A 15,430-nucleotide genomic window follows, 5' to 3' on the forward strand; every position below is an offset into this window, starting at 1 on the left:
ACTATAAAACAGATCTCTCTTTTGTCCTCTAGTTTTAGTCTTCAAGCACATTAACTGCCAGCCAGAACCTCTTTGACACACCAAAACAGAGTGAATTTCCTTTAAATTGCTAACAAGCATTGTACATGCATCGTCTCATGCACAAATCAGCAATAACTTTCTAGATTCCATTTAACAGGGGATTCTTCTCAGAGACATACTATCGAACCAAACAGCATGCAACTCTCTGCTCAATGAAGAAATTCTCGAATGACTCCACCAGAGATTCGTCTAGCCTTTGTCTGAAGAATGAAACCCTAAACACTCACATTATGAAACTTTCAGTCCAACCCTATCCCCAAATTTAAGTCTAAAATACAGTATTCAGTCTTGGGCCACCCAATAATGTCTCTCTTCTATGCAGTAGTATTTCCATATTTTCAGGGATAGGCAATCTCCTAGCTAGGAGCCCAATACAGCCTGCAGGAGTTCCCCAGCCAGCTATCAGTTTCTTCTCCTGGTATCTCCAATCAGTGACTGAAAACAGGAGACTACTGAAGGATTTAAACTTAAATGTCTTGCATGTTATTAAGCTATGATCTGCAGACGAGAATACTGTGTCACTGACATTACTCATCAGTAAATGTACACAACTGAGCTTTGCCTGTGCAACTGCTGGGGAAACATCAACATGTTTAAGAATTACCTCTAGATTTGATCACATCTAAACATTAGTAGCAAAAAAAGAACGGTTCATGTTGGCTGAAATCTAGTAATAGCAACTGAAGTGGGCCCATTAAATCAGTGGGGGGGGGGTTTGATGAGTCAATTCCTCTGTAATTGCCACTGACAGCTGCAACTTACTTTCAGCCTGCATCTTCTCACTGTCACCTCAGAAACTGAAGTCCACTACAGATGTTTGCTTCACAATACAGCACACATTTTCTATAAAATTCTTCATGGCATTTTACCAGCATCAAAATTTAAACTTATACATTATTCCATAAATTCTTAACTACTAAGGCAGGAATGTCTCTCTTCTATAAGATTGTGAAAGGTTCATTCATTCCCACCAGTTGTTTAACTGCTTCAAACTGAAATGAGATTTATTATCTCACAAGGAATTATGCTTCCCACAAGACAGTAACCTGGCACTGTTTGCTATGAATTCTGAAGGCTCTTCTGCCTAGAAACAGAACAGCAGGGAGGGGATGGAAGGAAGACATCCAGGGAGAGCCTTGATCACTTCTCATGTCTCCTGTTTACCTCCACCAACGTCTCTAAACAGCAACTGACTCTCCCTGTTCTCTGGAAAATCAGGGAACACAAATGGAGCTTGCTAGAAAATGTCACAGTGTGGGGTATTCCTGTGGATTCCTCCAGACAGTCATGCTTTCTTCCACAATATTCAATGCAACACACACACACATACACTAAACAGAAAGCCCGATGTTTTATTTCTCCCTTTCATCAGTATTATGTCACCACTGAGACCACTCGATCCTCACTGGACAACTGTAAGCCCCCTTGATGAGCTGCCATGTCCCCTCTTTTACAATGAAGGGGCTGATTTAGCATTCACAAGGATCCACATTCACCTCTGAACTCTGGAAAGAGAAGAAATGACTAGCTACTTTTGGTCATAAATAATGAGTGGGAATGTTTTTTCTTTTCCTCCCTGTGCAAATGCAATCCTTTTCTTCTATCCTGTTGGGATGAGTGGGGAGGCCTTGTGGAGAGAACAAGCTGCAACTTCACTTTAGCAACAGTGGCTGAAATCCTGCTGCTTAACATAGTAAGTCACAATAGAGTAGAATCCATGGGAATCTGGTGAGTCAACTTCTCTGTAAGTTCCATTGATTCAAAGTTGATTCACTACATGCCTGTTGATTCAATGTGCCTACTTTAGGATTTAGTCAATATTTAATATCATGTAACAAGCCGTGCAAGTCCATCAAAGCAGTAAGACAGGACACAAGAAGTACCATATTTTCCTGTTTATAAGACCCACACACACACACACACACACACACACTTTTCTAACCCCCAAATTAAGAAAACTTAGTTTTGAGAATTCAGCCTCTGGGCTCTGAACAACAGACATTACAAGTCCCTGTTGCATCTGAGCCTACGAGGTGTGTTCCAATGGGTTTGTTCAGCATCAGCTGACATCACTTCAATAAGGCATGTGACTGTAGGGAAGCTAAGCCTCGTGACTGAAGGAAACCTGTTTACAAAGGCAAGGTACAGGCCATTTTGTTCTCTCCATGTTCTCAGCTTACTTTCATGTGTAAGATGCCCCTCAATTTTTAGTGTAATGATTTTAGGAAAAAGTAGTGTCTTATACACAGAAAAATATGGTGTGTTTTTGCATTCTGAGGTCTATTACCTGTTCAAGAAGCTGCCTCTGCCCCATCAGAAACTGTTTCTGTTGTTCCATTAACAAATGCTTTTGTTGTTGCTCCCTCTGCTTCTGCTGATCTAGCAATATTTGGTGCTGTTTCATTACAGCTGCTTGCTGTTGGCTGTTGAGATAGGCTGGGCTCCCATGGTTACCTGCCATGGAAACGTTCGAAGGCTGTGCATTCACACCAGGACCAGGAACAGAAACAGCAGCACGAGGAACACCAGCAGAAGGGTTCTGATCCTACAAAGACAAAGACATTGGTTAGACTTCATTTACCAAAAGAACACCAGACCTTGGAATATAGAACTTCATAATGTCACAGTTCTTTCACAGCATCATTCTGACTGAAGTGGGCCACGGAAGATGAAAACAAGGTATTGTGGATTGGTAGCAGAATACATGTTCCATCTGCAGGTTGCAGGTTCAATCCCCAGCTTCTTCATGGATGGAAAAGAATCCTGCCTCAAACCCTGGACAGCCACTGCCAGTCAGTATCAATAATACTGGGCTAGAAAAAGCAAGTATAAGGCAGCTTTCTAGGTGGCCTATGAAACACCTGACTATGTGGAACAACTACCATCCAGCAGTAATTTCAAGATGACTCAATGTGAAAACCATATCCCAGAATATTTAGTAAAGGGGACTGAATAGAATTATAACATGTCTTCCAGGGACAACTACAGACCAAAAGCAGAAGCACAGTGACAGATGTGTATGTTCAAGTAAGGGGTGGAAAGAAGATGTGTATTCCTCAAATTCTCTCATTTATTACAGGTCTCTGTCACCCCAACAAACAGGAAGAAGGTGACTAATGAAACTCTACATGAAATCATAAATGAGAATGCAGTAAGAGACAAAGTGTTTGGACACATCCACGGTGTCTCTATGCAGTTGAGATGACTTTCAAACTGCCAACTATCGTAAATCTTCCACACAAGTAATAAGATCTCCAAATCCCTTCAGCTCTAGGCAGGTAAATTCAAACAGAAGAAAGCAAATACAGTGGACCCTTGACTTACAGATGGCTTGACTTACAGACTTTTTGAGTTACAGACTTCTCTGGCCACAAAATGTAGGTTTGACTTGCAGCCTGAGAATTGACTTACAGACCAGAAAAAACCCAAAATGGAACAAAAACAGCCTGTTACGGGATTAATCGGTTTTCAGTGCACTGTAGCTCAATGGAGACTTGACCTACAGACTTTTTGACCTGCAGCCACTGTTCCAATACGGATTACTTCCGTAAGTCAAGGGTCCACTGTAGTTCAACTCAGAAAAGGTGTCTAACCAATGAGTACATTACATCAGGGTTTACAAACCATGAGGGCATGTTTTCAAAGGAAGCAGGAAAAACAGACTGCTTTGGTAATGAAACCCTGGTGCTAGTAGTCACTTCTTTACAATAAGCCCTACCATATAAACCTTACCAGTATGCCTATACACACCACTTATTCAATCATTCTTGCTTGCTATAGCCAAACTGCTTCTAGAAGCACTTACCTGGCTGTGAGGTACTAGAGGCCTGTAAGCAATACTTCCAGATTTCTTCAATGCAAACATCCCATTCTGCTCATCATTCATATGAGGCAAAGTGGGTTGCTGCCGCTGCTGCATATATGCTATCATGGGGGATTTGTTCTGTCCTGGTATTGTAACTCCTTGTCCACATTCTTTGTAATGCGAAAGCGGCTTTGTATTCCCATAGTCTAGCACAGAACTTTGACTAGACACAGGGTTCTGGTTCAAGCTGTTTGGCTGATGGCTCAACATAGACCCACCATGATAACTATTTCCAGCCCTTGGAGAACTCTTGTTTGGTATACTGGGCATTATGAGTTTCTGGTTACTGAAGTCCTGTTGGTAAACTGAAGGGCTAGTGGGATTTTCCATAGTGTAGGGAACAGCTAATGGACTGTGAGAAGACCCAGACTGCTGCCAGCTAGAAATCTGGTTGGGTTGGTGGACCTGCTGTTGATTCTGTAACAACTGATCTCTCTTCTGCTTGGCAGCTATCTGCTGGAGTTGTTTAGCCGAGGACATCTCTTTGGCACCCCCTGTATTTTGTCCAGATAACAATGAAGTAGGTAGAGGCCTTTGTACATTCGGAGACTGGCTGGATGGTTGCATCATGGACTGGTTGGGATTTTCACTTACTGGCTGGCTGGAACTCTGAAACATTGTTTGAGAATTACTAACGGCTGGAGAAGCAGCACTAACTGGAACAGAGGAAGTAGCAATGAATGTTGTGCCAGCAGAAGATGACCTGACCTGTGGAGATCCCATCTGCTCTTGTTCAAAATCTGCTGAAGAAAATTCAGTCTTTATAATGATGTCTTGTGGTAATGGAGTCTGTGCAGCTGAATTTGAAGAATCAACATCCTTCTTTTCCTCAAAGTCTTCAGTAAATAGATCTTTCATGTCTTCATCAGGCACTGATCTATTAAGTTCATCAATGAGCTCCTTCCACTCTTGCTCATTAAGGTTAAGATCAGACATCAAATTATTCTGAGATATAGAACTTCCTGGTCCCGTGATCATACAAGGTAGATCATCTGGTGGTTCTTGTTTGAGATCCTTGTTAATAACCAAAGCAAATGAATCATCAGCATCATTGCTTCCATTCAACTGAAGGCTGGAGTCTGGTAGACACTTTTTGTTGATGCCTTCTAGCCCCATGGAATGTTTTCCATTAAGCTGTAAAGTGTCTCCGCTGGAAGGTTTGCTATCAAGCTGGTGCAGGGGTGATACAGGAGGAATTCCATTGGAGGAGCTGGTCAGCCCACCAAGATTATCATCATGACGCAATTTCTTGGGCACAGAAAACATGTCCCCGTAGCCATTCTGCTGGTCGTCATTCTGAGGTGACACCGAACTATCAAGCTTCCTTTTAACTGTTTCATGAAGCTGCTAAAGAGAAACAATTCTAAATTAGCTTTATGCCCCACACAATATGACCATCTTGGTTTTCACAGTTAGCAATCACTCTGCCAAAGATAATAGCTTTTACCATATACTGTAAATTTTTAAAAAAAACATATTTAAATGTTTGAGAAAACTAAAATTCTAAACTAAACACATAAGGCCTGGGAAAGAATTGAAAATTGAGATACACATTCCCTTCCCCCTCCTCTTCCCATCTAAAACCTTTCGATTCCCCCCCCCCCCAGAAGTCAAAAAAATCATCTGTATGTCTTTCTATACTGCTTGCCTGAAATTTGCCTCCTATTGCTGTGGAGTATATTATATGTTCCCATAAACACAAAGGGGACATCTGAGCTTGCAGCATTGCTAATGCCGTTTTGGATCTGATCAACCCTTTTAATAGGTGACCACTGGAACACCTCCTCAGAGAAAATAGATATAAAAATATATTTTTAGCACTTAAATAATGACCTTATAGGACTAATGTTAGTTGAGATAAAGAGAGAACACTGCACATAGCACTGGCCAGTATGTAAATAAAGGCAGCATTACAACAGCTGTATTCATGACTTCTCTTCTAGCGCAAAAGGCCTATACAGCAAAGCCAATCTTCTTGCAGAGGGAACAGTTGCAATACATATTCGATATGCAAATTTTTTGAATCACTGTGATTCAGCCTGGTCACGTAACAAACTGCACTGCATTCCCAAGAAAATCAATCAACTTACTTATTGTTAGATTATATTTTTAGAACCAATATTTACACAAAATAATTCATACCTGAATATCTCTTCTCACCTGAACAAGAAAAAAACTTTATAAAAGAAGAAATTAAGTTCCATTCAATCGCATTTTCTTTTTAAAGTGAGGTGTGATTACACCTCACCTGGAAAAGGTGAGATGTCATCACAATGCAAATTGTACTTCTTTCTATGCTTCTTTTTTATCAAAAGCAGTCGTTATTCTCACAGCCTAAAACTGAAACAAATAAATAAAACAAGTGCTTAAGACAGCTCTACCAGAGACAGTGCCTCCCTCTATATATTTCTGCCAGTTATTAATAACATCTTCCGAGGCTCTTCTCTGGCTTCCGCTGCCCACAACGGTGCAATGAGCAGCTACCAGGGAAAGAGCTTGGTCAGCAAGAGTTCATCTGTGCAATGTCTCCTCTAGGGAGGCTGCCTGGTGTTCTCACTAGATATATTTAGAGATTAAGCAAAGTCTTCTAACATGCATTCCTTTTAAAACATATTACTTTTCCTATTGAACTTTTACCGTTGACTCTCAATGTTCTCAAATTTTAAAAGTTAGATATTGACTTAGAAGACTGCCTTGTTTTGGTTATGTTTTGATTTTACTGCTTTTTAATGTTTGTAAACCAACTAGAGGGCAGTTGTTAGTTGGGCAGTTTATAAAGTGTAACAAACAAATCAATAATTCCCTCTTCAGCATGTTTATACTGAAAATAGCGGTGTATGTTTTGGGTTTTCAGAGATTTGCAGAAACAGAAAGATCCAAATATAGACATTTAGACCTGGGCCCGTCTCAACATATAAAAAGAACTCCCCTTGAATTTTTACCTTCTCACATAGGGCCAGATTTAAGAACATAAGAAGAGCCCTGCTGGATCAGGCCAAGGGCCCGTCTAGTCCAGCTCCCTGTATCTCACAGGGGCCCCCCAGATGCCTCTGGGAGCACACGAGACAACCAGATACCTCTCTCCTGATACTCCTCCCCTGCATCTGACATTTTAAATTACAAACCAAATTATAATTATAAAATTATAAATTTAAATTATATACCAGTTCTTTTCAGATGTCCCAAAATCTGACATAAAGTATCTGAATACAGTATTAGATTAAATTCAGGGCAAACATTATAGTAGCACAATGAAAGGACATCCTCAAAGCAAGGTGGATAAAAATCAATTTGATTTAAATCATGATTAAATCAAATTCCACCCCACCTCAAAGCTGATTTCACCTATCAGTTAATTTGCCTCATTCAGCCAAAAAAAAATGGAAACCCGTATTTTGTATTTCCCAACATGCCACCATTAATAAATAAAAATAAATAAATAAATAAATAACTGGGAATTTTACAATGTGACTGAATCAATTTGGAACAAAAATTTTACTTCATTTAAAACATTTATACCCTGTCCTATATCACAGGATCTCAGGGGAGGGTACAAAGCTGTATAACACAATTTTAAAACGTAAGATATTTAAAACAATTTAAAATCAAACAACATGAAATTAAAACATTTGAACATTAAAAATATTAAAGCCTCAAACTCCAGGGCCTCTAATACATACCGGTAAATATGTCTTAACTTAATGAAGAAATGATGCCAGTGTTGAGAGCTAGTCAAGCTTTCAAGGGGAGGCATTCCACAATTGGGGTGCTATGGCAGAAAAAGCCCTCCCTTGTGCCGCCCCACAGCAAAAGCTGTTTCATCTTCGCTGAAACTAGAATTCTTAATCAGCTTTTTTTACTCTGAACCATGCTCCTGCAAGACTCCCAGAACTACTATGTACCAAATTAAAAAAGAAAAATCAGTAATAAATGTATTACAGCACCACAAGTCTCAAAGTACTCAAAAGTACTCAAAAATACTCAAGGCTACAATTTTTTATGAAGAATAAATTTAGAAGTTCAAGTAGTATTCTTTTATCTATTTCACACATAGACACACAATTCCTCTCAATCTTGCGTTTCATTTGCCTACTGTTTTTATTTTTTCTCTCTCTTAGGTAAACCTTTTTTCACCAGTGAAAATGAACTAAATTCAGCTGGAGGGAAGTGTTTTGTTAACTGAGTTATATTAAATCTGCTGCCATCTTAATTACTGAAATTCTGGTTATCGTTCTTCTCACTACTAAAGTTAACAAAAATATACTGAAAGGTTATACAGCATATAGATCTAACAGTCTATATCATGGGATTCTATGAACATGATTTGCCCAAGAACTCTGCACTACGCATCTTCATTTCCTTGGGGTTATCTACAGTAACAGCAACTACAATTCTAATAGGTGCCACATGTTTTTCTCTTTTGGTTTTTTTTTTTTTTGCTTTGTTTCTTTGGACTTTGTCTGATATGTTTACACAGATTAACACAGCTACCTCTTCTAAAACTACAATTCCAATGTTCCTATATCACATGTTGATGAATTCAAGAAATATTCCTTTCATTAAGTATGTAATTTTCAGATTTCTTTGGACTACAAATCCCTTACAGTAATTCTTTTACCTGACAGACAGACATCTAAATGTGTCTCAACTGGGAGAAGGACCTCATCTCAAAGTCAATGAATAGAGATGGGCACAAACCACAGTTCAAAGTGTTGTTGGTTCATGCCCATCTCTAGCATTGATGCCTGGCTTCTTGTTCAGAAAAGAAGCTCCCAGATAGCCCTGAGGCAGGAATAGGAAAACTGGATGAAGCAAAGACTCAAAGGCTTCCAATTCAGACCCGTCTATTAGGTAGAATTCCCAGAATAGGGAATTACAGGATCTGTAGTCGAAGAAATCCAAAAATCCCATTGCTTCCTCCCACAGCAATTCCATTTATTTTATTTATTTATTATACTTATATCCCACCCATCTAGTCATTGACAACTCTGAGCGGCTCACAACAAGTGGAATAAAAACAATTAAAATATAACAACAATTTATGACAATAAACAATCATATAATGCACTGTATATGAGTGTGAGTGCCAGGGTTTCAGCAGTGGCCTGGAGTGCTTCTCCATAGTTAAAACTAGTATGCCACCTATGCCCATTCCTGGAGAGGTCTGACCTAGCCACAGTGACACGTCTTAGTTACATACCAGCTGGATTACTGTATCTTGCTCTAAGTGGAAAGTGTTTGGAAACTTCAGTGAATCCAAAAAGCTGCAGCCAGATTGCCAATGGGCTGGCTACAGGCATCACATAACCATCTATTACAGGGGTCCCCAATCTTTTTCACCCCGCGGACCCCTGTAATAGACCCCCCACGCTCATGTGCACACGTGAACAAGCGCAGCCTCTCTCTCGAACAAACGAGAGTGCTTGCATGCATGCGCAAACGGCAGTGCGGTGCTTGTGCGGGCACACACACACGTGCACATGCACAAATGGCAGTGTGGCGCTTGTCTGGCTGTGCTTGCGCTCATGTGCATGCGCAAACGGTGGCATGGTGCTCGCACGGGCACACTGGAGTGCGCGTGCATGTGCAAATCAGCTGTGCAGGGGTGAGTGCATGCGGGGCTGGGGCAGATCTGTCTTCTCAGCCCGGTCCAGCTCAGGCCACGAACTGGCACCGGGCCACAGACCAGGGGTTGGGGACCTCTGCTTAGTTTGTTTCTGGGCACAACTGAAAGTGCTGATTTTGACCTATAAAGTCCTAAACAGCTTGGATCTAAACTATCTCAAGGACTGCATCTCCTTTTGTGAGCCTGTGGGGGTTTTAAAGACCATCCCTGGAGTCCTTTCTCAGTCCCATCACCCTCACAGGTGCATTTGGTGGGGACACAGGAGAGGGCCTTCTCTGTCACTGCTCTTAAACTCTGGATCTCCCTCCCACGGGAGGCCAGGCTGGGCCCATCTTTGCTGTCCTTCCACAAGCAGGCAAAGGCCTTTCTCTTCAGGCAGGCTTTCTCTCAGTGACTGGCTGTCTAACAAGGAGTTCTTAAAATGGGACTGTCATGTTTCTGTTATTTTTAATGTGTTTTTAATACAGTTTTTATCTACCAGCTTTGAATATGATCTTTATTTTTATATATTATAATTTATAGCTTTTAATACTGTTCATTTTTAATACTGTAAGCTGCCTTAGGTCCTTTTTACAAGAAAGGTAGGGTATAAATAATAAGAGTGGTAGAATAAACCAGATGGGCGGGATATAAATCAATCAAATAAATAAATAAATAAATAAGTCCGGAAGATACTGCCCACTTCACTCACATCTTTATATCTCCTGAAAAACTCATAAAAGCTGACATCAGTCTTTAAAATTAGTTATGGTTGTCTAAGTCCACTGGAATAATGAGCTGAAAGGCAGCTTATGTTTTGCCATCATACCAAAGGGTGTCATAATGGAGACCTGCACTAAATAGCTTTATTCAAGAACAGCCTGGAGTGACTGAGCCACTAACTTGAAGGGCCAGTTCAACACAAGATTACTTTCTTTCTTTGTTATCACTTTGGTATTACACAACATCTAAACAATGTGCAACACTTATTCTGCTAAATCTACACAGCAGAAAATTACAACTTGAAAAGGATTCTCACTGTCCCTAGAAGTGTTGTATTGTTGTTCCTCTACAACCAGATGTCATAAGATATTTTGACTTTGTATCCAGAAGCTCTAAACAAGTATCACTGTTCTTCCTACAACATGCACTTTACATGTGATTACATATGGCTTTCCTCAACAGCATCACCATCTTTGTTGGCCAAGATGAAAGTGTTTTAACTTTAGTTAAAGTGTTCTAAGACAACTGGCTTCTGTACTGTGATTGTTAAGTCAGTTCAGGTTGTGCAATTCCTGAATTATGTGTGTAAACAACTTTATAGCCATTCAAGTTCCAATGCTAGGTTTTATATTCAGACATGCACTACTAGAGAACTACTATGTTGTTTGCCAGGTTCTCAGTAATCATCCTGCACTGCAAAAGAAAACAAAAATTTGAAGGATGGCTTTTTTCACCTAATATTGGAGTAATCAAAAAACTGAACTTGACCAAGTTCCCCATTTATTCAATAAATCCTATTACAGATCACACAATTATCTAACAGTAAACAATTTGACAAACTAACCAGATAAGCAAAGAAATATATACTAGCATAATCCTGTACTGTGATAGCCATTTTAAGTACTGATTTTTATTTCATTTTTGAAATATTAAAACTTATTATGCTTTTAGTTGTATCTGTTCTAAACATGTTGTGAGCTTTCCTGAAATCCCACAATGAAAGAAAGTTGGGATGTAAATTGAATAAAGTGTCCAAAAATGCATCATCAACACAAAACAGGATAAAAGGGATATGCTAGATACTGTATAGGGAACCCCAAATTTTGTAGAAGTACAAAAACACTTTTTTAAAAAATGTAATAGAGGAACCTAGAATGATCATATGAGGGTCAAGCATACTCAGTATCTATATAACAAGAATTATCTGTTGGAAGGACAAAGAATGATGATTGGATGGAATGATGTACCCTGGAAATCATGTCTGGAACAATACTCCAGATTAAACTTTTTGTTGAAGATCCCAATTATTTCTCAGTTATTATACAAAGATATACTTCACACTTCAGGCACATATAGAGAATGTGATACAGGTGTAGTCCTAATTATTCCCAGTCTTACATAAATATAAGGAGAAGCATGATAGCGATTTGTGAGAAGTTGTTTTGTACCTGGATCATCTTTATTGCATTCTTTAACCTTACCCTGTTTACTAAGAATTATATAGTATACTCAATAATCTACATAACAACAGACAAAATCTACACTAATGCTAACACATACAACCTCTTGAAAAAGGAGCTGATAGAAGATTGGCAAATGAGTCAGAGAGGAGCCCCACCAAAGTAGTATCAAAGCAAGAAAAACCTGTTCTAAAATGAAATCTCAAAGGAAACACTGAAAAAGAAGTCAATACTGTCTCCCAGACATACAAAATGTTTTCATCTGTTTAAGGCAGTTAAACATATACAAACTAAATTAAAAATTAGTCAAATTATTTTTAATACATGCATAATTAACATCTGACTATCCTTTCTGAAAAAGAATCTGGTATCAACTTTGTCAATCAAAAAAACTTTCTGAACAGAAAAAAATATAGGACAAGATATTTAAAAAGTTATCAAGATGCATTCATTTGTATACGTAATTATTGACAAGCTAATACACATTAATAAGCTAATGCTTATTTCCTACAGGTATTACAATAAATTACATCTTATCAAAACTCGCAAAAACTACAAGATCCAAATTTTTTAGGATATTACTTTTTTAAAAATCCTGCATTGTACTATGACTATCCTGCACATTTTAATTAATAATGTCATTACATTACATTAACAATGTGACCCCAATTTTCATGAGACAGAGCAACCTATCATATCTCAATAAAAGAATCCATTCAAGGGGGCTTCCATAGTGAACCCTTTAATTCTGGGAATCAGCTCAACTCATTTAGAGAAGCAGATGTCAGCTACAGCAAAAACTGTTTTCTGCCGATTTGAACTACAGTATTGTGTAAAGCCAAATAAACATACAAATAAATAAAAACTGAATTTTAAAAATCTAGTTATTCATAGTAGTTTAACTCAATGGATTTTGCTTTATAGCCCAGAAATAATTACCATGGTTATCAAATGTAATTAAGATTTGCCACTTAAACAGCACTATCTTGCCTGCCCACCCAACCTAACTTGTTTGCAATAAGTTAGCCAACTTGTTAACATAAACTTTGATTGACCCATATGAAGAGAACCAATGGATGGTGCAGTGTTCCACAAAGCTGTACCTCCCTCTTATCTCTACAACAGGGGCTACCAGAGGCAACCAATAGGCAGTCAAGTCCAAGGCATTCTTGGAAGCCAGACATCACACAGCTCACAGGCAAGTACTGTACTTGCTGTCAGGTGTTGCCATGTCCCTGAAACTAATAAGTCACAAAATATTCCAACCAAGACAGCTGTACAGTGGTGCCTCGCAAGACGATTTGAATTCATTCCGCGAAAATCGCAGTCTTGTGAAAAAATTGTCTTGCGAGGTTTCCTATGCATCGTTCTCAAAAAAAAGTCTTGCGAAGCATTGGTCTTTTAAAAAAAAGTCTTGCAAAGCATGGTTATAGAAAAAAAAAAGTCTTGCGAGGCACCATAGTGATTGCAAAAACCAATCGTCTTGCGTGTTTTTCATCCCATGAGGCAATCATCTAGCAAGGCACCACTGTATTATTGCGGGGAGGGGAGAGATGTATTGCCAACATATTATATAGTCCCCAGGGATACCTAAATTCTGTAAGAGCATGACAGAGGGGTCAAAAACTGAATAGTTCAAATATTTATTGATTTATTTACTTGTATGTTCCATCTTTACTTCAATGAGCTCAAGGTAGTTGTACATGCCACTCCCAATTTACCCTTACAAAAATCCTATAAAGGAGGTCAGAGTCAGGAGAGCACCCAAAACAACTAAATTAGTTTCATGGCTGAATGAGGCCACAGGAACTTGGCATGTAAATCTGTGAAGTCACCATCTACCATATTAACCAGTATACAACTTCTGCTTCAGTATGTTGCTGAAATTTTTGCATATTGGTGTTTTCTTGGTACAGGAACATTCACAATATTATTTTTAAAGTGAAATATTAGGATTCATTAACTTAATGGATACTTCAACTGGCTTGCAATTTGATTTTTAGTGGTCCAATAAAAAGTATCACCCACTCTTACATTTGTGTAATCTTTGCAGCCTTTTCCTTGTTCTTTCAACTAGGTACTATAACTAGACAGAAATCTGACACCAGAAATGGCAACACACAAAACCTGTTTCAAAACATTTCAATATACCTGGACATTCTTGGAATGAAGTGAAAGTAACTGTCACAGAAAAAAAAAACCAAATCCATATATGAAAGAAAAACAGGTGAAATAAGGTACATACAAATGTCGGACACTAGCTCGAAAGGATTAAGCACAAGAGTTCCTAGCTACTAAGAATGAGATCGCTTATGTCAACTGTGCTATTGTTACCTGGTAAACTCTTAGAGAATAACTGATAATTGAAATTATTCACAGCTTAACAGTCCTATTCCTGTACTAATGAACCAATGTCACTTTGTTCAACATCTGTATCCTCACCTGATCATGGGGCCATGAATAAATATAACTGTCAGTCTTGCTCATATTAAAATAAATATTTTGTTTTTAAGGTGCCACAAAAGTTCATGTCAGTTTTGTCTGATAGCCCATTAAAGTAAATTAAAACATAATGGCCAGAATCCTAGTACTATATATTTACACTGATACAACTTCCTCATATTTCCCCTTCTGCAAGCAAATTGCCACACGTTTTGAAGTATGCATTGTCTGTACTGCTCACTTAGTCACATGACTAGCAAGCAATAGCAAATGCCCATGTTAACTTTTTTTACTTGTGCCATTTCCCTGAAGTTTACACCGATGGAGTTACACCAACAAGTGTAACTAACAGGACTGTGGCAAATAGGTTTACTACTATAATTTTGCCATGGTGACAATTAAAATCAATTAATTCTAATTTTTAAAGATGAGCTTTTGACAAACTTCCAACTACATCAACAAAACTGTTTAAAATTAACAGTGTTAAGGCACACAGTTCATGCTTCCAAATAATGCAAACAGCCATGGATATCAATGAAGGGGACATATAAGGAGGTTTCACAGTACAGTAGTTCCCACATTTAGGCCCCCAGGAGCTCTTCGTATACAGTTCTCATAAGTCTTAATTTTTGGCTGTGGTCACTATATAAACCAAAAACATCTTGGCCACCAAGACTGGGAATCACTGCTACAGTACTGTATTTCAACATCACTGCTCCATTGCTATTGTGGCACGAAAATAAACCAGAGACACAGAAATTTAAATTCTCAAGCTTGAAATGAAAAATCCTGTTAGGATAAAGTGCAGTGGAGCCAGATGATGTCATCATCTATCACTGGTAATATTTAAATTAAATTAATTGAAGGCTTCTTAACTGCCCCCCCCCCTTTCAGGTTCTGAGTCTCCCTAGGGTTCCCTTTTGCCCCAGGTAAGCCTTTTGAAAGCTATGGGAGGTGGAAGCCTTTAATAGCCAATAATCACTGCCATATTGCTGCTGCTGGGATAGGGACCGCTGGTGGCAATCCAGCAGCAGTCCCAATCCTAATGGCCAGAATCAAGTATGATTTTTTTTGCTATTATAAGCTTCTTTCTCTCCCTCCCAAGACTTCCACAGGCTTCACCAGGGCAAAGAGGAGCCCTAAGTAGCCCCAGAGCCTGAAATGGGAGGATAGGAAGCTTTCATTTATATTAAATATTACAGGCAAACCTTTATGCCAAACAGGATTTTGGCCAATAAATGCCAGCAAAGTGAG

The 15,430-nt window shown here is 38.9% G+C and overlaps 1 protein-coding gene across 2 annotated transcripts in view; it reads right to left on the minus strand.

The window, feature by feature from the left end:
- Positions 1-15,430, minus strand: part of MAML1 (mastermind like transcriptional coactivator 1) — a 28,252-nt gene that overhangs the window by 9,500 nt on the left and 3,322 nt on the right. The window contains exons 2-3 of one of the 2 annotated variants that reach the window (XM_072990076.2): positions 3,887-5,290; positions 2,369-2,626 (exon numbers count right to left, since the gene is read on the minus strand). In XM_072990076.2, coding sequence (XP_072846177.2) covers positions 2,369-2,626; positions 3,887-5,290 — 1,662 coding nt within the window. Of the gene's footprint in view, positions 1-2,368; positions 2,627-3,886; positions 5,294-15,430 lie in introns of both variants that reach the window. The other variant, XM_072990075.2, reaches the window with a different exon arrangement.

Source organism: Pogona vitticeps, chromosome 2 (assembly GCF_051106095.1).
Source record: "Pogona vitticeps strain Pit_001003342236 chromosome 2, PviZW2.1, whole genome shotgun sequence".
Lineage (NCBI taxonomy): Eukaryota > Metazoa > Chordata > Lepidosauria > Squamata > Agamidae > Pogona > Pogona vitticeps.